Consider the following 24484-nt stretch of genomic DNA (forward strand, 5'->3'; position numbering starts at 1 on the left):
TAGGTTCATAGAAGGGACCAAGGCTGACTTCTGAAGATTCAGAATCCAGCCAAACTCCTTTAGAGTTCGTATGGTGATTGCCAAGTTTTGCTCCAGCACACTGCTTGCAGAAGAGATCGTATAAATAGCCCAGGACCACAATCCCCAGCTGGCGTAACAATGCCAGTACCGGGGCTAACACTTTAGTGAAGACCCGGGGAGCGGAGGCGAGACCAAATGGTAATGCCCAAAACTGATAATGTCCCTCACCCACTGCAAAAGCAGGGGAAGCCTTGATGACAGACACATATTGGAATGTGAAGATAGGCATCTTTGATGTCTTTGGAAGCAAGAAAATCCCCCTGATACAGGGAAGCCACCACTGTGCAAATGGACTCCATCCTGAACTGCGGCACTCGCACAAAGCAGTGCAGCACCTTGAGGTCCAGGATTGGATGCACCTTGCCCTCCGTCCTGGGGACTATAAACAGGTTGAGTAAAACCCCTGAAAACATTCCACAATCGGAACCGGGACAATCACCCCTTGAAGCAAAAGATCTTGCACCGCCCCAAAGAGAGCCTGAAAGCAGACTGGGGACAGTCGCACGTTCAAAGAAAAGAACCTTTCCATAGGGCGAGCACAAAATTCGATCTTGTATCCGGATCGTGTGACTTTGTGGACCCACTTGTCTTGTACCAGGGAAGTCTACAGGTCCGGGAACCAGCAAAGACATTCGCCCATCCCAGATACGGGTGAGGCCCAACAACTGCAGCAGGGAGCCCAGAGGACATCCCTGCTCTAGTCACCCCAGGGTGGCGGGGAACCCTGCTCAACCCCGTTGAGCACCAGGAAAAAACCCGGCCAGCAGCAACCCCAACAAGCCCCCCTTAAGAGCATGTGGCAAAAGCCAGATCAAAACCTCCCCCGGGGGGGCAGCAGACCCACAGTGGCTACCAAATGTCCTGCCTAGTGTCCTACACCTGTAGGGGACAGTATAACGCAGTGGTTAAGAATACCAGACGCTCTGTCCATCAATGAACGAAAGAGAAATGGAGCCACCCATGGACAGCAGCATTGTCAACCTGCAGGGAGGGTAGTCTTAGAGGCACTAGCAGATTTAGATGGAAAATATCAAAGCTGAACGCCAGTCAAAACTTTTTAATCAGTTACAGCAATGTTTTTTGTTTTCCTTTTGAGATTAAGGTTTTAAATAAATGAAATATGAACTGTAAGCACCCCAGTCAGATAGTTTGTCTCAACCTACTGACATTTTACTGGACAGCTTGGCCTATTACAGGAATTCAAAAATAACAGACTTAGTGCCCATTCACACTACCGCGACTTGTCAGGCGACTGGTCAGCCTGACAAGTCGCGGTCCATGCAGGGCTACGGGAACCGTTCTAATAGGAACGACTCAAGTCGCTCCGACTTATAAAATAGTTCCTGTACTACTTCGGGGCGACATCGGAGCGACTTGCATTGACATTCATTATATGAAGTCTGTGCAAGTCACGCCGAAGTCGCGGTGCACACGACTTCACAGGTCGCCCCCGAAGTCGTGCCGGGGTAGTGTGAACCGGCACTTACTGGCCAGATCACCAGATAACGAACAAAAAAAAACAAAAAAACAACAAAAGAACACTAATGAAGCAACATTTAAGGATTGATAAGCTGCTATATCTTAATTATTTGCTTTTAGCTTTAGCTACACTTTAATGGGACTAGAACAAGACGATGATGCACTCACCTAGAAAGACTTTATTAGGTTATAAGTGAAATATTATAAGTTAAACTCCAGCGCAATCTGCTTTTTTTTTTTTTAGTCTTGAAAAGAGTGAGAAAGAATAACACCCCCTGTCAGTTTTTTTTTTTTTTTTGCTGTCTGGGTTTCCATTGGGGGGATTTTCTCTCACTTTCTGTCCAGTGACTGTCCCATTAGTGGTACAAGTGAGGAGAAATCCCCAGCAGTGATCATTCCCCACACTAAAACAAAGTACTATTTATTGCTGTTATGTTCGTGTTAGGGAGATTTCTCCCCCTCACTTGTCCCGGTTACAATATTGTTACTGAGATAGGAAGTAAGGGGGTACCTCCCCATTGGGGGCACAAATAGCAATGTAAACCTGACAAGGATTCTAATTTTTTCTAACTCCATCCACAGATAAAAAAAAATTACTATATGGACTAGACCATACAGCAATTTCTCTGCGGCAGCGGACTGATTTTTGTTTTTTATATAGCTTTTATACATCTATTCTTACTGGATTACATCCTATATTCCCTCACCTGATGTGATTATTGCTGGTTAGGGGACTACTCCATCTTCCTCACTAATTATTGAAGGTACTGAATTTTTATAGATATATATCACAGTTTAGTTTTTATATATGTGATGGTTTGCTGGTCTTTTATATCCCGCTCCCCTAGTCTCTGTTATCCGCTTGGATTTTCCATTATGGCTCCCCTGTTGGGTAGGATTTCTATTTTATTATTTTTATTTGTTTATTTATTTATTTTTTAAAAAAAAATTTTGTATATATTGATTATCCTGAACCTTGACCTTTGACCGCTTGAATATGTTACTATAATTTTGATTAATACGTATATGTGGTTAACGATATATGATGATATTTGAATATAACTTTTAAACAATATGATTTGTTGACTGTATTTTATGTTTCTAGTGGTGTCTATTTTGTCTGTTATGGGATCCTGAAGAAGCCCTCATCCTCGGGGAAAACGCGTAGATCCAGCCTCAGATTCACCCACATTTGATGTTACTATTTCTGTGTAGTGAGACATACAATATGATATGATGTATTCTATGTTTGAGTATTTTCTTGTTTTTAGATTTTTTGATATTAATAAAATGCATTAATTTTTAAACGCATGCTGACATGTTCATTTATGCCTGGTACCTGTAAATCCCTCTATACTCACCCCTGCTTCTCCTATGGGAGTAAGAGGGATGATTTATTTCCAATGCCTATTTGAAACTATAAGTGCTTCCACCAATGCGCTTTCCTGCGTAGCGGCTGACGAGGACAGGTCCTCTTCGTCATCAGAATGCAATGACACAGAGCCACCAGGGTGGGGTGCGTCTGCGGCGGCCACATCTGCCTCAGAATCTGAAGATACAACAGAGGGAGATGAAGGCAAAGGGCACTTACGGCTAGTGTTACTTTTTAACACTAAATCCACTTTTGACACTAGGCTTTCCGAAACTGCTGTAAAAATTGACTTGGGCTGCAACCCAGAAGGTTCCGCAGTCTCACTGAGGGGGTGGTCTGTAGGTGACATTTTGTCCTGGGACCCTATTTACACAAAATTTTAAAAAGAAGTCGCAAAAAAGTGATCGCCCCGCTGCACTGGCATACAGCAGGTCCCAGCCTAACAGTCTGTTAGCAGTGTGTGAGGAAACCCACATGAGACCCCACAAAACATTACCAAACCGATCAGGAAGCTTGCAGGAACGATCTGTACAACAGAAAGAATGATCTGACACAGGAAGTGAAAGCACCTGGGTCATGCCTAGAGTGTCTGATGCCTGCTCTTTGTGGAACACAAGAAAATGGCCGCCCCATGCATTCCTATGGGGAAGATTTAGAAAATGGCTGCCCATACATTACAATGAGGGATTCTGACATTAATGTAGGGCAAATCTACAGGAAAAAGGAGGCCCCCACGGCGCGCCATGCGATCTCCAGGACCCCGGAGGGGGTCGCAGACAAAGGCATTATGGTCCCTAGGAGGGGACTCCACCAGAGAAAACACCCTCCCTCCCCACAGAACCACCTCAGCAGCCGCAATATATCCGCCTCCCCAAAGGTAGGAACCTGTATGGAACCTGTATCGGAGGGGGGGGGGGGCTAAGGGGAGGGGCATGGTATACCCGAGAGGCCAGGGGAACCGAGGGATACCCAAGGGTCTGACTATTCCATGGAGGGGGCCCACGTCCACCCAGAGACCGCCAGAGGATTGGGGGGGACACTTACTCATCATACCACAGAATCCGGTGGGCGCCACTCCAAACAAACCACCCCCCGGGTGCTGTTAGCCAAGGGGTATGCTGCGACTCAGGGCGTTCCAGGTCATCCGCGTCCCCAGCAAGACGGTCCACTCGCGGGCTCGTCCCCATCCATCAGGGCTCTGTCGTGGCGAGGCCTAGTGCTGGACTATAACCTGCTCACGCTCGCTGGCCAGGCTGGGAGACCTTGAGGATCTAGAATATCCAGTCCAAAACCCAGCCGGCTGTTGCTTGTAGTTCTCCAGGAACTCTACTTAAAGAATAAATTACAAAAAAAGGTTCCCAAAAAAAACCAGCTAAGACCAAAGTCCCAGCAGGGAACTAGGTCCTACTCCTAAACTAGGCAGAAACAAACTGAGGGCTGTAGCATAGTGTGTGGGGTTATGCCTGCAGGGCCAGTCCCATAGGCGTGGTGAAAGCTTTTTTCTGGCTAGTGTCCTATTCCTGAAAGGAGGAGCATAACCCAATGGCTAAGAAGCTATGAAACTGCGTCTGCAAATGAACGATAGAGAAATTATGTTTTATATATATATATATATATATATATATATATATATATATATATATATATCTGTGTATTCTAAGCAATATTGAAAACTCTGGACTTACATCCCCCAAAAGACAATATCTGCATTATCTGCATATAATTATTGTGTTGTTTGTGCCTGTGTGTTTTCTCAGGGGACTCTGGTTTCCCCCCACAATCTATAAAACATAGTGGTAGCTTAACTAGGTTTCTACCACATTACCCATAATATAACCAGAGAAATTCGATTATGAGCTCCTCCGTGCAGCACGGACTGATTTGAATGTATCTAAGTACCCTATAAAAGAGTTTCCATTATTTAAATACTCAAAAGGAATAAAGAAAAACTCTAAACTATATAGATGCTATACACAAAGATTATGTAGTGGTGTACTGACTAATTGTGAGCAACAATGTAATGTGATATTTTCTCCTCCCTTGCTAATGCAACCAACAACTTCTTTAACCTTGCTGAAGTCTATCGACACAGTAGATCTATGACCTCATGAAGTGAACCTTCATAGACATAGATCTTCTTTATTAATTTACTCAAACCTATTGGCTATGTGTATACACCTGGGGGCACATAGGTGGCATATGTGTGAACATACAGTATTTTCAAAAAAATATGCATAAAACTGTATTGTCATGCTCAACTATTCCTCTGTGTGCCGCCATCGACTTTTTTTCTTCTGCCAATCACAGAGGGGGCACTAGTGCATGAATTGCTTTTGAAGAATGTGTTCTCATGCTAGCAACTAGACCCCAGCGTTCTCTGGTGACTTTTACATTGATCCCAAGTGCCTCCAGGTATTGCCTCAGTGTTCCCCCAGTACCGTCTGTACTGCTAGTTGTCATGGTGCATTACAGCCTGTAACCAGTTTATGTCTGTCCAAGTGATCGATAGTGTAAACAGCTTCTGTGTGCCCCCAACCATCCTTAGTGTTCCTAGTGTCCTTTCTGCCAGCACCCTGCTCTAGTTTGACCCCATTTACTTCAGCGTGTACAATACTCCAGGGACCTTGTGCATTCCAGCTTGTACCCTACTCCCATGTAACCTTGTGCACCCCAACTTGCACCCTGCTTCAATGACCCTCCAGCATGTATCCTGTCCTAGTGACGCTGCACACTCAAGCATGTGTTCTGCTTCAGTGACCCTGAGTACTTCAGTCTGCAACTTGCTTCAGTCCTGTGTTCCCAGGATTCCTGTGCTTCAAGAGATTCATCCCTGCCCATTAAAACTGAGTCAGGATGCTGAAACCTGGGAGCCATCAACAGTTAAACCCATCTTCACCATCATGAACTCTGGCAAAGACGAGCCAGCTTCTTAGATCCTGTACTTTGGCCAATCTAAGGGCCCTTACCTTCGCTATCCTGAGCCATGCAGAGCTCTCTGCATTTCCTCCATGGCATTCACCACTGTGTGCCCCAGCTGCCATTAACCAAAACCTGGTTAGCCAGTCTGCTCTCTAGTAGGGATGGTGTCAGGACCCAGACTTGAACCTGGGACCTCCGCTGTGCCTGGCGGTGACTCTGCTTGCTGAGCCACCTGGAATGCTGGACAGCTCCCTGGACAAATCCTTGAATGATCCTTCTGTGAATCTTTATTGCCTTGAACCCTTTGCTCCTCCAATGAACTTCCTGATTTAAGCCATGTCTCTGCACTTCCTGTTTGCCAGAACATTGTGCCTTAACCAGCCAATATCTCGCTTGTCTCTCCTGCTGCCATCCGTATCTTCGCTACCATTTGTTATCGACACTTGGCTCGTTCCTTGACTATGCTTCTGCATAGTCCTTACCGACCTTTGGCTACTCCTAGACTACACTTCTGCTTGATCCCAACCTGCTATATCTGCTACTGGACCCTGGCTTGCTCACCTCCTGGTGGGGCGATCCTGAGGACCGCGACCTGGTACTAACATGCAGCAAAATCCATCTCTACCATAAGAAGCGCTGGTGAACACTGGTTATTACTTGGATTCCGCACCTCAGGTGAGCCTGCGTCATGTGCCAGAGTGACCTGCCTGTGTTCCTATCCAGCTGATTCCCGTGTAAGCTGCTATAGCTACTAGTCTCCGAGCCTGACTCCAGATCGTGACAGATGGACTCCTGTCTATGACAGTCTGATATAAATAACTAAAAAAATAAAAAATCTATCTTCTGGACTTTACAAAAGATGTCTGGTGCTTTTTTCACCATACACCTGTCTGTTCAACATACCTGCCATTTTACAGATATTACTTCTTAGAGAGTTGTTGAAAAAAAATGTACCCCTCCAGACCAGAGCTTTATAAAGACCTTTTAACCAAAACCACTACATCCATAAAAGCACATAATCTGGTCACAAATATAAAACTAAATATTGAGATCAGCGATAAATGTCTTTTAGTCTTACCTCCTTTCTCTCAGAGGCAGCTGCTACCTCATTTTTGGCTTGTTCCACATAGTTCTTCAGCTGTTGTGCAGTACTGAGCAAAGAATTCACCATTTCTTCCAGATACAGCCAAGATCTTTGCTGCTCAGATACCTCCAATCCATTCACCACGGCAGGAGAGGACTCTTTAGTGGGAGTACTGGGAGCAAGAGCAAGTGCTGGGAGAGATGACAACACTGCAGAAAAACAAGAGCGAGCGCTAAGTGTAAATAAAATATCAACTTTTGATTAAAAAACAAAAAAAACAAAACATAAATAACATCTACAAGCTATATTGTAATTGATTATTTATAAAATGACCTTTACGTGTCAGTTTACAACTGTTGTGATTTTAGAATGGTTACTTCAGGGCCATAAAGCAACCTGGCGGTATCCTTTGCATTGTACATGGTAAACCAAAATACACATGACATGTATAGTGCAGTATTGGGGTGATCATGCTTATGTGGCAGATGCCTTTTCCCACGCATTATGCCAGTCCAACCTGCATTTTAGGGCGTGGCAGCCCACAAAACGGTTCACAAAGAAATCAGTTGCCCGTGCAGCCGTTTCCACCATCAACGTGAAAATTCAAATGAAAGTACCATGCCACCTGGCTTCCTTGTCAGCAGTACCGGTGCTCTCTTTATCAGTCCCTCCGACTGTGTTGCTCAGCACTTTTGGTTCACTTGGCTCACTTAGCCTTTAGTCACAACGCCCTGCTGCATGGCCCAAACCTGGTCCCTGGATAAGGATTCTCCTGACACCCAGATAGGAGTCCAACTGACTCCTGGGATAAGATCTTCTGTTTTCTGGCTGGGGCACCTTTGACCCCTGGTTGAGACCTCCTTTCTCTTGACTACTGGCTGGACCACCTCTGACCCCTGGTTGAGACCTTCTGTCTCCAAACTGGGAGCTCTGAGCCATCTTATAGCTTGAGTATATAATGACCCTGCACACCTGTGTACTCACACAGTCTGCAGGCATACAATACAATTCAGACATGTGATTGAAGGTTCTGTCCCATCCATGACATTTTGGAACCTTTAAAGTGATTGTATATCCTCACATATATCCAGTGAAGTAACCAGCCTCAGATGATACCTAGAAATTAAATAAATCCCCCTGCATAGGTTTTACTTGTTTATCTGCAGGCTTTGTTCCCTATACCCCTTCAAAAGGGCAGATCGTGTTAAAAATCTCTCTTCAGCAGCACAGAGGATTGGGCGGTGAGACTGCAGTTATTGTGTATGCCGATTGGAGGAGAGGAACACACCCCCCCTTCACACAGCAGAACTTTGTTGTAAATAGACAAGCGAATAGACAAGTTCTGTTGGGAGCTCTCCCCCGCGCCCCCCCCCAACATCATTAGAAATGATAGTCTGGAACTTCACATGTCAGCAGCACAGAGGGCTGTCACACTATGTACAGTATGTCATATTCTGCATGTGTAATTGGCTCACTACTTTTCCTAGAAGCCTGCACTGAGCTACAACTCAAATTAGAGGCAACCCCTGCAATAGGAGCTTCATTTTTGCTGAGATACTCTCCAACGGCCCATTTAAATCTTCTTGTTGCAGAAATGCGCTCATTACAACATCATATTAGTGTACAAACTGCAGTGCCCTTTGCTTTAAATGGCTCCCAAGCACATGCCTCTGTCTGCTAAGCACCCAAACTGCCGTGCATTGTGGTGCCCTACACAAAAAATGGAGAGGCCAGGTCCTTTTTTTTTTTTTAATAGATTAATGGTGCCATGTGTCTTGATAGAAGAACTCTTGTAAGCAAAGTTTGAATCTAAGCCAACCACATTACGCAATCCCAATGCAAACTAAGAGACTCACCAAAATGTTTTTTTAAAAGCAATACTCACAATTTATTTGGCTACTGTTTATATGACTTATAGACATGCATATTAGATGAATTTAGAATTGTGAGGACTGATGCATGGCCTCTGATTCTCACCATGCCATAGCTGATCAGATCTGAATCAGGCACAAAAGGAAAATGTTTTTCACCTATGACTGGTTTAAAAAAAGATTTAATTTGCATAATAGCAGCTCCTAGTTTAATTTGCATAGTAGCAGCTCCTAGTTTAAGATTTAAGATTAACAGTTTATTTATTTAAGATCTAAATAGGAGTGTGAGTAGAAACTGCAGAAAACTTTCTGCTGAGATCAGAGTTCTTAGTTCCAAAAGCACAGAGATATTAAACCAGAAAGAGGATACATGGAAGAGAGAAAGAAGTTTTAAAGCAGTCACGCTGATGTTGAAGGATAAGCATTCAAGGGTGAACTTTATCCTGCTAAGACTCTGATACTTCTCATGCCAATTTGCACCTCTGGGTGGCAGAGCTCCAAGCACTATATTGAGGATGTATATTTAGCCCAGTGAGATCTCACATCAGAGGTTATGTACTGCCAGGATGATGTCATTTAATGAAAGAAGCCAAACGTTAAAATTCAGACAGCGTACCAAAAACAAAAGAAACATGAAGGAGTGCAATGACAGCAAACATTAAAAGGGAAAATAAATAATAATGTCAAAGAATGCACACCTTTTGATGAAAAGCATGCTGAAAAAACAAACAGAATATGAATAAATCAACAAATATATACCTCATCTGGAGAAATGTGTGTTATAATATTAGCTTTAAAACGTAATGGACGCATTATTGGAAACTGTCTGCAGCAGAATTGTATTAAACATGTCTCCCATCTCTGTCTCTGCTAAACAGCCAAGTCATCAGTGAGGAAAGAAGACATGAGGTTTGCTACTCTGATTGAAATGATCGGCATTGGAAACTGTGGGAGCAGGAGGGTGGCCAGTTCATGTCCAGTCAAAACTTTTTCTTTAGTTTTGGATAAAAGATAAAACTTCCCTTCATGGCTGGCCCGGTAAGCACTCCCCCCATGCTGCTGTTTTGGTTTTCTGACTGCTGAAGCCGACTGACAGAATACAATAACCCAGAGGGAGATTCACTGTAGAGAGTGCTATATAGCGTGAATGGAGGAATCTGTTAGATTTTTTTTTTTTTTGCTGTTTCTGAAGACTAAACAAACAAAAATCTTTGTGTGTATGGCAAGCCTAAGTATGGGTTTGAATATCTGCCAAGTTTTTACTGCATCGCATTGGGATGCCGTGACGTGGCTGTTGCAGCTTACGCATGTATTTGTAAATGTTTGCAAACTAAACCTCTTGTGTATTTAACGCAAGTATTTGCAAATGTGTGCAAACGAAACCCCTTGGTTTTAACGTGAACTGTTAGACAGGGTAAATTCAGTTAGTGACAGGCTGGCTGGTAAGTGAGCTGGAAATTTTTGTTTGATGTTTTCTGACATGCGTTGGCCTTCCATCTGCTCCTTGCTGTTAAGGCCAGTTATAGGTTGAGGTGGTTGCCATTTGTTTGTACCGTTGGCAATTGGTGAAGGGACGCATTGGATACATACATACATACACACACACACATATATATATATATATATATATATATATATATATATATACACATACTCCAACTCAAGAGACTCTCAAAATTATAGAGTTAGGACTGCAGTACACTGGGGTGCCATAATGTGGCCGCTGCAGCTTACGTATGTTTTTACAAATGTATGCAAACTAAACCCCTTGGTTTGAACATGAACTGTAAAGGCCCGTACACACGTACCGATCGTCGGCATACAAACGTCGGTGGACGAAGGATCTGCCGATTGTACGCGTGTTAGTATGGTGCCTCCGACAGATGTCTGCGCACAATCCGCGGACAAAAGTCTTTCTTGCAAACATGAAAATTTTTGTATGCCGACACCAGAACGGACGATTGTTCGCCTGTCAGTACACAATTCGGCCGACAGACCGCAGATTTGCAAGACTGGGCATGCTCAGAAAATAGAAAACACAGGGAAAGTTAACCATTACATGACATCCCTTCTGCAGTCGGCGGACAAAATTCTTGTGCTGTCCTTGTGCTGTCTTTGCACTTTTCAGCAGACACCGACATCCCGGGGAGAAAAGAGGAACATTTGTATGCCGACCATCGGTACGTGTGTACGGGGCTTTAGAGTCAATTCGGTTTGTTGCAGGTTTGCTGGTAGGTGAGCTGGGAATTTTTGTTTTTTGTTTTTTACTGCAGTCTGTATACCTGCTGGGGAGATTTCCCATCATACCCTGTTTATTTGTTGGGAGTCAAACAAATTAGGAAATGGGGGTGGGATCCATTAGCAGCAATAAAAACACTTTTAGTAGGGCAAGATTATAATAGCACTTTGTGTTGCCATGGGGAGATTTTTCCCTCAGTTCATGCCCAGATAAGTGTCAGCCAAATAATGAAGTAAGAGAAAATCTCCCCAGAAGGCACTCAGTTATCACACAAAACCCAACAGAGGTTCTAAGCTACCCCCAGTCTATCAAAATTTGAAAAATACGTTTTGGCTGGAATTGAACCTAAAAATAGTCTGGGTGTATTCCTTCTCATTTAGGGGCAAATGAACATCACATTCTCCCCTTGTCCAATCACAAGATGGTTTATCCTCTTTAAAAAGAATACAAGATGTTTTCTGAATGGAAGTGCTGCACAGCCAGGGACCCAATGCGATTGCTGTGTTCCAGCCCCAACTGCCAGTTTTAGCACCAGAGCTTCAGCGGTGACATCACCATCTAAGGCTGCCGGTGAAATTTTTTATTTTAAAGCGGAGTTCCACCCAAAAGTGGAACTTCCGCTTTAAATAGTCCTAACCCCCTGACATGCCACATTTGGCATGTCATTTTTGGGGGGGGGGGGGGAGCGGGTACCTAGTTTTGACAGGTACCCGCTCCCACTTCTGCTCGGAGCGCCGCGGCGCCCTGAGCGGAAGTTCTCCTCTCTCCCTCCCTCCCTGCAATCTTCTGGGACATGTCAGAGGTCCCAGAAGATTGCCGGCCAATCACGACGCGTAGCGCAACTCGCGCATGCGCAGTGCGTACCCGGCTGTGAAGCCACAAACTGTCACAGCCGGGTGCCCACATCAGTGATGCCGGCGCCGCAGAGCAGAGAGGGAGAAGACGGCGCATCGCTGGACCGTGGGACAGGTGAGTGTGCGGTTAGGCTGGAACTCCGCTTTAAGAACAAAGCAGCAGCCATCAGTGGGGCACACATAATTAGTAGTATCTAACTGGCTCCTAGTGAATGCTCTAATAAAGTTTTTTTTATCCACACTTCACAATTCAATCACATCATCATACAGTATAATTAATCAGTCTACATCCGATTGTCTGTAGGGACTGCAGGATCATGTGTCACTTAGGCTCCATTCACACCTGAGTGATTTCCTGCTTGAAGCTCGAAGCTACAAAACGCTAAAGGAGAAATAATCAATGATTCTATATGGAGATGGTTCACATCTCCACTCCAAGTTGCCTGAAGCCTAAGCATGAAGCTCAAAAAAATTCTGGAACTTTTCTTGTAGTTCAAATCGGGCAGAGTTGGGCATATTTGGAGCGTTTTTACTTCCATAGGGTAAAACATAGGGCCCCCAGCGCGGCTACTATCTCTTTTCACACTTGCCCAGTAACTGGGTCATATTGGAAATCAGGCATTCCTCCCCATCGGTATTCTTACCGTCTTAATCGACAGATCTTTCCACCTCTCATGAAGACTCCTATGGCACATTATGTGTTTGGAACTTTGGTCGACCCCTGAAGAAGGGTGGTTCACCCGAAAACGCGTAGGGTCATTTTCCGGTTCGCTTTACCATATGTACCTGAGCGTCTTCAATGTTGATGTTGTAATCTGTCATTGCATGCATTTTTAATTAGCCTTGCTATTCATCAATGATTGTATGTACAGTTATCTGTCTGTCTTTTTCTTTGTATAAATAAAGTTGATTACTTTTACTCTGTTGTCAGTGTCTGGTGGCATTCATAGTCCCATACAATTGGGGATACTTCCTTCTTTACCTATTAACCGGGATGATGGCCACCAACACTAGGTACTAGGTCATGGGATTACAATTTTCTCTTTTTACTTCCATAGAAGAACATTGAAACGCGCGATTTGCGCGTTCTGTCACGCAACTTCGTGCTTTTTTGCACAAATGAAAAGTTACCTCCCAAAAGGAAATTACAACATTTTTAGCAGGAAGTCCCAAAGCAGCCATATCACACCTGGAAAAATGGAGGATTTAACCCTGTCTGACCCGGAGTCAGTCATACGCATGGTCAAGGAGCACCCTTGCGTATACGACAAGAAGGACTCAAATTACAAAAGCAGGGCCAAGAAGAGGAGGGCCTGGGACAATATTGGCCAGCAGGTTTTCACAGACTGGAATGCTTTTGATGCAAATGTGAAAGATGAGAAAAATAAGTTTATCAATCATCCTGCATATGTTTAGAAATGTCACTGCATGGTATTTATCGGATTGCATGTTTGAACTGAGTTTAGCATGCAGGCTGCTTTTATTAATCTTTGTACCCCATACAGCTTACCCTGACAGGCCCCTATAGGTAAATATAGCAAATATTCTCTTTTAGGCCCCTTTCGCACACTCCGTCCGTCGGACGGAGTCCGTTTTTCTCAGCGGGGGATCGATCCGCCGATCCCCCTCTGAGCAGGAGGATGGCAGCTGTGTCTCCGCGCTGTGCACGGAGACACAGCTGTCAGTTCCCCATGCATCTCTATGGGGGGAAATTGGATGGGAACAGACCGTTGGTCCGTTCTCATCCAATCCGATCCGCTGGACGGATGGAAAATAGGGTTTCCATCCGTCCAGATTTGACGGATCGGATGTCAGCGGACATGTCTCCGCTGACATCCGATGCCCCATAGGAATGCATGGGGGGGACCGTTCAGATCCGCCAAAAAAACTGACAGGCGGATCTGAACGGTCCGCCTATGTGAAAGGGGCCTTAACCACTTCCAGACCGAGCCCATTTCTGACACTTGTTCTTTACAAGTTTAAATCAATATTTTTAGCTAGAAAATTACTTAGAACTCCCAAACATTATATAAATATATTTTTTTAGCAAAGACTCTGGAGAATGTAATGGCGGTCGTTGCAATATTTTTTGTCACGCGGTATTTGCGCAGCGGTCTTTCAAATGCTATTTAAAAAATACTAAACGGTAAAAATAGCCAAATATTTTTGTAAAGATGATGTCACGCCGAGTAAATAGATACCTAACATGTTATGGTTTAAAATTGCGCACACCAATGGAATGGCGACAAACTATGGTACTTAAATTCACCCAGGAAGCAGATGAAAAAATATTAAAACATAGCAACAAATGATGTAACAGACGATGATTTTTCCTATTGGCTAATAAAAAAACGCCACAGCTCAAAAACGCCTGCAAAAACGCCAAATACAAAATCGCTGTAAAAAACGCGCAAAAAAAGCTACGCTCATGTGTGAATGCAGCTTTGCGGAGCAAATGCAATCAGGAAGGCCCTTAGTACTACATAGTTGAAGGTAAATCTAAAGAAATTTGAACAAGAAAATTGTATAATGCATGGCTAGCATTAAGAAAATCTGGAAGCTGATTGGTTCCTATGCACAGCTGCACCTGATTTTGCACTCTCCAGTTTTAGTAAATCAATCCCCTAGCTTTATTTCAAATACACAATTAATAGACTTTTTGTAGAGAGGACGACATCAAAGTCTATTTGGATTTTATTTTGAAAAAAAAAATCCAGCAGGCCCAAGAAAAGGCTGGTTATATTTCCAAATCTTTGTAATATAAGTAGAAGACCTGTTTTTTTTTTTTTTTTTTTTTTAGCTCATGGTGGTCAAGTGCAATGCAACAAGTTTTAGTACTGTATATATGGCAGGGCAGGGTAATTTTAGGTTAGGCTTTCCCACACCAGACAAGTTTACTGGAAGTTGTGGCTCACCTGTGGCTCCAGTGTACACATCTCCCTGTGTAGGGCTATCGGTGAGGATAGCGGTTCCCTCTGCAGTGGCCTCTCTCTCGAAGGTCAGCGAATCTGTAGCTGTGATCTGCCCAGACGAAGACACGGTGACTGCAGTGGGGAGACCATAATGATAAGTTTGTTTGAATTTATACAAAAGTGCAGTCAAACTGCTCAACAATAACAATAATATAAAAGTTGCCATGTTGCTCTCATCTAACCTTATAGAAACGTAAATCGCTAAAATCTCACAAAAACTTTAACATGTAACCACAAAATTAATTTTCAATGTTTCTAAACCCGTAGTTATTGTTAAAATGATAGGAACTCCTTCCTACAAGTTAACTATGAATACCTGCACTCTATGGTAAAACTTCAATACACCTTTTGTTTTAAGTAGCTGCTGTTATACTGAGTTATATTAAAAAAGAACTATAGGCAAAACTTTTTTTTCATATTGGATAGAGCAAGGGTGGGTTATAACCCCTGTCACATTTTTTTTTTTTCGCCATCTGTGTCCCATTGTGGGGATTTCTCTTCACTTCCTGTCCCATAGCCAAACAGGAAGTGAGAGGAAATACCTGCAAATTAGGGGAATTCCTTGGGGACCCCCAGGTCACCATAACTATTGTCCCCATTGGAGGATTTTCCCTCTATTACTTTTCTGGGGACAACCCAAAATGTGTGATTTTCTTTTACATTCACTTTCAATGATAATGGTAAAAAGGACAAATAGAGAGGGTAAATCTCCTTAACGGGGGCACAGACGGCAATAAAAACTTGACAAGTGTTTTAATCCCTCTCCACGCTATCCAAAATTAAAAAAAAAAAAAAATTGCCTTTAGTTATACTTTAATTATCAGATAGTGAAAATAAATCAAAAATTCCTCCATAGAAGCACTTTTTCCTTTGAAACACTATAGTGTGTCACGTTTGTCATTGAAGTAATCACAACTACATGGACACTTGTTTGTGGACTCAATGGGGTTGATTTACTAAAAGTGGAGAGTTCCAAATCTGGTGCAGCTCTGAATAGAAACCAATCAGCCTCCAGGTGTTTTTTGTTAACGCTTAAAGCGGTTGTATACCCCGCTTGGTGATTTTTACCTACAGGAATGCTTACCTGTAGGTAAAATGAATATCTCCTAACCTGCATGGTTTAGAAGATATTCACCCTGCATGCAGCCACCGACATCAGCGGCACATGCGCTCTGAAGGTCCAGCGTATCATGCCGGAACTTCAGAGCTCCCGCGCGCATGCGCATGATTGACGTCATCATGGCTCTGGCCACTCACAGCGCCGGAGCCCCGTGAACCCTGAAGAGCTGCCAAGGGAACATGTCAGCTCCCTCAGCCGTGATTGGGTGCCACTGCGGGGGCTTTGTTGCAAGGTAAGAATTTTCATAATGTGCTAGTATGCGATGCATACTAGCACATAATGCTATTGTCTTGAAGGTTTTTATGGGTTTTTTTTCAGTGGTTTACTACTGCTTTAATTGAACAAGCTGAAGTTAGAAGCTGATTGGCTACCATGCAGAGCTGCACCAGATTTTGCATTCTCTACTTTTAGTAAATAAACCCCAGTGTGGCATTTCTGCACTTATATTAGGGCCATTTCACACGGGCCAATGAGTTCCGCTCCGTGTGAAAGAGCCCTGAATATGTGATATATAGGCAGCGCTGTTAATTTTTGTTTTATTTTTACTTCCTCTTTTAGGATGACAACACTCTGTCCTGTCTCACAATTGTGCTCCTGCATTGTCACTCTGTCGCACACTCTTCTTCCCATACTACACACACATGCACATTCCAAGGACACGTTACACTGTTGGCGCTATGAAAAAAATCTAATCAGATTTCATCATCCATGCTATACAGCACAGATGGACAAACCTGCAGTGCCGGCTATTGTACTCTGACAGCATCAGCGGTTTTCAGAATACCCCATCTGACTGGATGGACCTGCTGTTTGGCTGACAGTTTGCAGCCTGGTACCATTTATTTTTCAATTGAAAAATGTCAGGCAGGAGGCTGCCAACATGGCCACCTACAAAGCAAATGTTGACCAGTTCATCAGGACCCAGCCCGCATTTCACTGTGTTTCGGCCACTTTAAGAATATACATCCTTACACTTAAGACATACTATCAATAATCTTTCCCAAGGGATACTGAAATATTAAAGTCTGTATTGCTCATGAATTGGTATTGTACTTCTATCTCATATGGTTAATTTTCCATATAGACACCTCATAGTACTTCGCAACTATCATCAAGGAGGGATGACCTGTGCAAAAACTTTTAATGAACTGCCCACCCTCCCTGTGGTCTGTCCAAGTCTGTGAACAACCCGGCCAAACAGCTTGTAAATGACTGACTAAAAACCTTTCAGCTCAGACTGTGTGGAAAACACATGTTTTTCAGTGATTTATCCTGCAACTGATTATCTTGCAGCAACTGTTCAGCAAGGATGTAAAATGCATTGCCTGGCCTAGGGCTAGTCACTGTCAGGAAAATGTGAAAAAAGAATGAAAAACAGAAGAATCACATCAAAATAATATTCCAGCAAACTATCCAAGAGCACAAAAAAAAACTATAAAATTCTCATTGAAGTTGTCATTCGAACCCTGACTGCTGTTTTCTTCTTTCAAAATGTCTGAATATCCACAGAAAAAGCCTTTACTGAATCAGACATGATTCAAAATTTACAAAGGCTTCTATTTCTGAGAAATGTCACAGTCTGGCAAGCAACACATAAATCATTTATTATCTACATTTACCAAATCCCATATATCATATTAATTGCCAAAAAACTTTGGTCTGCACTCGGTGGCCCTAATGCTTTGGCTCTTACAGGTGGTTTCGGCTGTCGCTGGCAGAAGACCGATATTCTTTGCTGGGTCTTTTTTGGCTGAAACTGTAGACATCTCTGCCTCCTTCTTACGACGTTTGTAAGGAATGAACAGACGAACTGGACCGCTCTATTAATAAACAAAAAAATAATTATGATTAAAACACAGATATGAATCTTGGGAATGAGTGCAGTGTACTAAGCAGTTTTTGTTTTTTTAGTGTGAACCAGCAAATAACAAGCAATCAAAAATCATTACCCATCAAAGTAAATGTATAGTCATTTTAAGATTTATTAAAGTTGTGTTACTGTTTTAAAACGTTATTCGGTGCATATACTGTATAAATTATGTATAATACAGGGTTTGACAAATTTGCCTGAAATCTAGGAGCCAGCTAAAAAAGTTAGGAGCCAGTTTTTTTTTAAACTAACAACCAAGCTTTATTTAATAAAACGGATACTAAATTTACACATAAATACGACTAGAACCCCACTCTCCTCTATAGCGCAATTGGATGGAAACAGACTGTCTGTCTCTTTCCATCCGATGCCACCTGATCCGATCCACGGGATGGATAGAAAATAGAACCACCATCCGTCTGTTTTTGACGCACAGGATCAGATGGCGGCAGATTACTGCTCCATAGAGGAGAATGAAGGGTCCGATCAGGTCTGCCTGAAAAACTGACAGGCGGACCTGATCAGACAGCCAGTGTGAAAGGGGCCCTCGGCTGTGGCTGTGGCATGGCGATGAGGAAAAAAAAAAAAAGATTATATATATAATTTTTTTTTAATAATAATAATAATTGAAAAAAAAAAAATTATTTTTTTAATAAAAAAAAAAAAAAAGAAACAAAAATATTATTTATTTATTTTTTTTTAATTTAAAAAAAAATTAATAATAATAACCACACTCCCTGTCCACTCTCCTTTAAGCAAATGTAAGTGGACAGGGAGATGAAGCCTGCAAAAACTTCCCTCTCATTTCCTCTTGGGAAGGAGATGAGAATGCATTGAGAACAGGCAGTGGAAAAACATTACTCCTGGCCACCAGTTCCCCATTGGAAGCCTCTCATCTCACAGAAGAAGGCCGAAAAGCCGGGGCCTCAATTTTCGGACGGCGCGGAAGTCCGTGCACTCGGGGAGGAGGTGGGGGCGCAAAAGGGACAGGACACCTCCTGCAGGGCACCCCAGGCGCCAGGTCGCTAATTCTAGTCGCAAATGCGACCTGGCGCCCGGGGTTTGTCGCGCCCTGGTATAATATATATATATATATATATATATATATATATATATATATACACACACACACACACACACACACACACAAGGGGGCAGCCATATATTCTGATTATATCTACAGGGTCTGCTTCCTCCTTTGCAGTGCTACACAAAGGTTGCGCTTTACCACTCTTCTCACAATGCAAGTCTATGGGGTCGATTTATTAAAAGGCAAACAGACTAGGGTTGCTACCAGTTCGGGATTCACTTACACAGTCCAGGTTTCGAATCATGAAACCAGGTCATAACTTCATAACTGAGGCATAGTAAACTGTCCTCCTGCCCCTATGGCATGCTGTGCCTGAAAAAAGGGACGTGTTGGCGGCAAATTTGAAGCCCTGCAGCCGGCAGATACATTATGATAAAAGGTGCCGATGTCTGAGCTCACCATCCACTATCTGTGACTGAAGATTAACTCCCCCCCCCCTTCCGCTCTTTCCTGCCTCTGGGCAAGTGAGTACATTAAGGTAAGGGGGACTCAGATGCAAGGGGTTCTCTGTGGACTCTGATGTAAGGGGGCTTTGAAAACTCTGATTTAAGGGGAAATGCTTAGAGCTCTGATGTAAGTGGGCTTTGATGACCAGAAACCCCCTTACATCAGAGTTTCCTTTTACAACAGGGTTTACAGCATTCCCCCTAAAAAAAAAAAAAAAAAAAGGCTGTGCGCCGCTTAAGTGTTTGGGTTTGGCTTGATGAACTTATTTTCCCTAGAATCTCGTGCAAGCAAAAATGTCAGTTTTTTTTTCCTTGCACCCAATTGAGTATTGCTTCACCACACATTCACTAAGCTCTGGGTAAAATACGTACAGCTCCACTTCTGAAGTGCACAGCCTATTTGCTTTTAGTAAATCGACCCCTATGGTTCAACCCCCTTCCAACTCTTAGCAGTATATACTAACTGTTTCTTTACATGTCTGCAGCTTTGTATGCCGAGAAAAACCAGCACTTTCAGGTAAGAAAGGACTCACTCCATCTCACAGTGCTGACCAATCAGGGCCTTCACATGGGGAGTCCATAGTTCTGGGTAAGTTATGACTTCATTACCTTACACAGGTCTTTGCTTTCACCCCTGATGACTTACCAGAGCAGCAGGGAATTGAAAGGAAGGTAAGAAAATGCATCTGTAGAGGTGTGCATTAAAGTGAACCGATTGCTTTGACCTGCATGAGCAAAACACAGATTCACTTTAGGGTAAACACTAATAATATTTGAAGATGCGCATTCACCAAAAAAATATGCTACACTTTAATTTTAAAGGGTCAGTTACCGACATGAAAGACCACAAGAGATGATTATAACAGAAACTGGACTGCTGATGTTTGAATCATATAGTGCAAAGACCTATCTTACCACAGCTAATCTCCTACAGCCATTGGCAGTAAACAAAGAGTCCCTGTTCAAACATTTTTAGGTTCCGCATAGCACAAGGGCAGACATAGTCAGTAGATTGTCCTTGTACAGGAAACGTTTTTGGTCTCCCTCCCCTTATGCAATAGGGAAGAATAGTTAAGACATCATGAAGTATGCTTCTCACTTCTTATGCTCTTAGAAGTGAGCAGTATCCAGGTCTACATTACAGCAGAAGGAGGGCACAGCACATACCAAAACCACAGATCCTTCAGATCAAACCACTAAATCCTAGAGGGCCCTTGCATAATCTGCACAAGTGGTGCAACCACCCGTCTCCAGCACTTAAAGTGTAACTAAAGGCAAAACTTTATTTTTTTTAAAAGAGTGGAGAGGGATAAGAACACCTGTGAGTTTTTTTTTGCTGCCTGTGCCTTAATTAAGGAGATTCTGTTTACCATTATCATCGAAAGTGAAAGAAAAAACAAAATTTTGGGTTGACATCAGAAGAGTGATAGGGAGGAAATCTTCCACTGGGGACACTAGTTACATAATTACATAGTTGGTAAGGTTGAATAAAGACATCAGTGCATCCAGTTATCCTGTGTGGATGTATAGGTGTGTATGTATTTAGGTCCCTACCGTTTCCCATATCCCTGTATATTGTGTTCGCTAAGATGCCCATCTAAGAGTTTTTTTAAGTTATAGACACTTCCCACTGACACCACCAATTGTGGAAGGGAGTTCAACATCCTTATTGCTCTAACAGTAAAGAAACCCCTACGTAGTTTAAGGGTAAAGTGATTCTCGTTCAACATCATTGAATGGCCATGTGTCTACTTAAGCGATGTGAGACTAAATAGTATTCCCTAGGCTTGAATTACCATAGAGATATTTGTATGTTGCAATCATATCCCCTCTTAAGCTTCTCTTCTTCGGGGGAGAATACGTTTAATGTTTGTAGTCATTCCTCCAGTCCCGTTATCAGCTTTGTTGCCCTTCTCTGGACTCGCTCAAGTTTCCAGTTTCCAGAAAATCCCTCCTGAGGACCGGAGACGAGAACTGGACAGCATACTCAAGATGTGGCTGAACCAGAGTATTCAGTGGTTGTGGTAGAGTTAGTCTTATCTCTTGGGTAGATTTTAAGTCATGCTAATAGTCTTTTTATTTTTTTGCATGCTACTGCTAAGCCTGTGGTCTACTAGGGTCCCGAGATTCTTTTCCATCCAAGATTCCCCCAGAGGTTCACCCCTAGCGTGTAACTTGCATTCATATTTTAGTCCTCAAGTGCACAGCTTTACATGTATCAATATTAAACCTCATTTTCCATGTGATTGCCCACCCCTGTATTTTATGGAGGTCTTCTTGTAAGGTTGCCATTTCATGTTCTGAGGTTTTTACCTTGCTTAGTTTTGTATCATCAGCAAACACTTAGAACTAAATTTTTATGATAACCTCTTAATCATTTATGTACAAGTTAACAGAATTGATTCCAGTACAGAGCCCTGGGACACATCGTTCACAATTCCAGACCAACAAGAAGATACATCATTTATCACCACCCTTTGGACAAGCTTCTGCAACCAATTTTCTATCCAGGTACGTAAACCATCATCAATGCCAACAGATTTCAATTTGTAAATTAAGCATTTATGGGGTACTTTATCAAATGTTTTGGTGAAGTCCAGATACACCACATCCACAGGCATGCCTCTATCCAGTTTACAGTTTACTTTCTCATAAAAAATTAAATAGTTGATCTGGCAAGAACGATCCTTCATAAAGTCATGCTGGTTTATACTAATAGTTCTGGTGAGCCTGGAGACACCCCGGGATTCTGTTACTTTGGAGGGATTGCCTCTCATTTCCTGTTTTGGCTATGGGACTGGAAGTGAAGGGAAATGGGACACAAATGGCAAAAAAAAACTGACAGGGGTTCCCACTAAAATGTGGAAACATCTACTCACTGTGACGAGGACTGAGGGGTCCAGTATTTATGGTGGGAGCAAGTTCCAGGCTCTATCTTAGACCCATAGGCTTAAGAAAAACGAAAGGAACTTTTTTTTAGCCTCTAGAGTAGAAGATTTCTCAGATGGAAATTTGGCTTTTTTTACTGAAGCAAAGGGTACTCTTTCCCTGGGTGACTTCCTTAATAAAGCTGTCCATGGATCCATCAGGAAATATGCCCTGGGCCCTGAGGCAGCAGCCCTCCACACAAGCAGTGTAGTATGCTTGATACAGCTAATGCCACTAAACTAGCAGGGGAATAACAAGAAGCTTGTAACTCTTCCCTGACAGGGGAAATATAGGAGATGAAGGTGGATTTGGGCCTTCTGACACAAAACATGCTGAACATGCAGGAAAGGATGGCTGACACAGTGGACAGACTCTCTTTAGAGGATACCCCGTTTCTCTATTCTATGCAGCCTATCAACCATAGAAACATTTTTATTATTAGCTCTAATGTGGGTGATGCAGATGCCTGCAATGCATTGGCTCTCCTGGAACCTTCAGAAAATATTACAACTATAGTACATATAGATTGTCCTGGTACAGAACATTCCTCTGAAAACAGGCACTGCCCCTTCTATCAGAGTAGAGTGCCAAAGGCAGAGGCATAACAGATAGGAGCATTCTCCAAATGCTATGTTTAAACCTATGCTCGGATCATCCAAAGAAAAAGAAAAAAAAAACATGCCTGTAGTGGGGTTTCCCCACATAGCAAAGGTAAACTGCTAATTGAAGTTCAGGCAGGCTTCCTACACAATGTACAACAGGTGCCCCAAAGCCTTTTCTCTCAATCATTCTAGCAGGAGACTGCACTTGGATATCATCACATACAATGCAGGACCAATAGTCTTGCATTGTACATAAGGATAGCGAGGGCCTGCCCACCACCCGGAGTAGAAGAAAGAAAAGGTGAGTGCCAGAAGATTGCTGGAGTGAGGAATAAGGGTATACAGTTTACAGGAATAAGTATCACAGCTTCTTACTTTACCGCTAGACCTAATAAGCTTTTAACCTTTGCAAGGTGTGTGTAAAAATATATTATATTATATATATATATATATATATATATATATATATATATATATTGTAGCTCACAAAAGTCTCCTCAAAATAACTCAACACACAGCTTTTAACGTCTAAACGGCTGGCAACAAAAGTGAGTACACTCCTAAGTACAAATGTGCAAATTGGGCCCAAAGTGTCAATATTTTGTGTGGCCACCATTATTTTCCAGCACCTTAACCCTCTTGGGCATGGAGTTCATCAGAGCTTCACAGGTTGCCACTGGAGTCCTCTTCCACTCCTCCATGACGACATCACGGAGCTGGTGGATGTTAGAGACCTTGCGCTCCTCCACCTTCTGTTTGAGGATGCCCCACAGATGCTCAATAGGGTTTAGGTCTGGAGACATGCTTGGCCAGTCCATCACCTTTACCCTCAGCTTCTTTAGCAAGGCAGTGGTCGTCTTGATGGTGTGTTTGGGGTCATTATCATGTTGGAGTACTGCCCTGCGGCCCAGTCTCTGAAGGGAGGGGATCATGCTCTGCTTCAGTATGTCACAGTACATGTTGGCATTCATGGTTCCCTCAATGAACTGTAGCTCCCCAGTGCTGGCAGCACTCATGCAGCCTAAGACCCAGACCATGACACCCCCACCACCATGCTTGACTGTAGGCAAGACACACTTGTCTTTGTACTCCTCACCTGGTTGCTCACACACGCTTGACACCATCTGAACCAAATAAGTTTATCTTTGTCTCATCCGACCACATGACATGATTCCAGTAATCTATGTCCTTAGTCTGCTTGTCTTCAGAAAACTGTTTGCGGGCTTTCTTGTGCATCATCTTTAGAGGAGGCTTCCTTCTGGGATGACAGTCATGCAGACCAATTTGATGCAGTGTAAGGGGTATGGTCTGAGCACTGACAGGCTGACCCCCCCACCCCTTCAACCTCTGCAGCAATGCTGGCAGCACTCATACCCCAAAGACAACCTCTGGATTTGACGCTGAGCACTTAACTTCTTTGGTCTACCATGGCGAGGCCTGTTCTGAGTGGAACCTGACCTGTTAGACCACTGTATGGTCATGGCCACCAGCTCAGTTTCAGGGTCTTGGCAACCTTCTTATAGCCTAGGCCATCTTTATGTAGGGCAACAATTCTTT

The 24484-nt window shown here is 43.1% G+C and overlaps 1 protein-coding gene across 3 annotated transcripts in view; it reads right to left on the reverse strand.

The window, feature by feature from the left end:
• DEAF1 (DEAF1 transcription factor) overlaps positions 1-24484 on the reverse strand; it is a 60601-nt gene that overhangs the window by 16851 nt on the left and 19266 nt on the right. For all 3 annotated transcript variants that reach the window (XM_082271158.1, XM_082271157.1, XM_082271156.1), the window contains exons 7-9: positions 17685-17811; positions 14815-14943; positions 6930-7144 (exon numbers count right to left, since the gene is read on the reverse strand). In XM_082271158.1, coding sequence (XP_082127284.1) covers positions 6930-7144; positions 14815-14943; positions 17685-17811 — 471 coding nt within the window. The remainder of the gene's footprint in view (positions 1-6929; positions 7145-14814; positions 14944-17684; positions 17812-24484) is intronic.

The sequence above is a fragment of the Pelophylax lessonae genome (assembly GCF_965119305.1).
Source record: "Pelophylax lessonae genome assembly, chromosome: 10".
Classification (NCBI taxonomy): domain Eukaryota; kingdom Metazoa; phylum Chordata; class Amphibia; order Anura; family Ranidae; genus Pelophylax; species Pelophylax lessonae.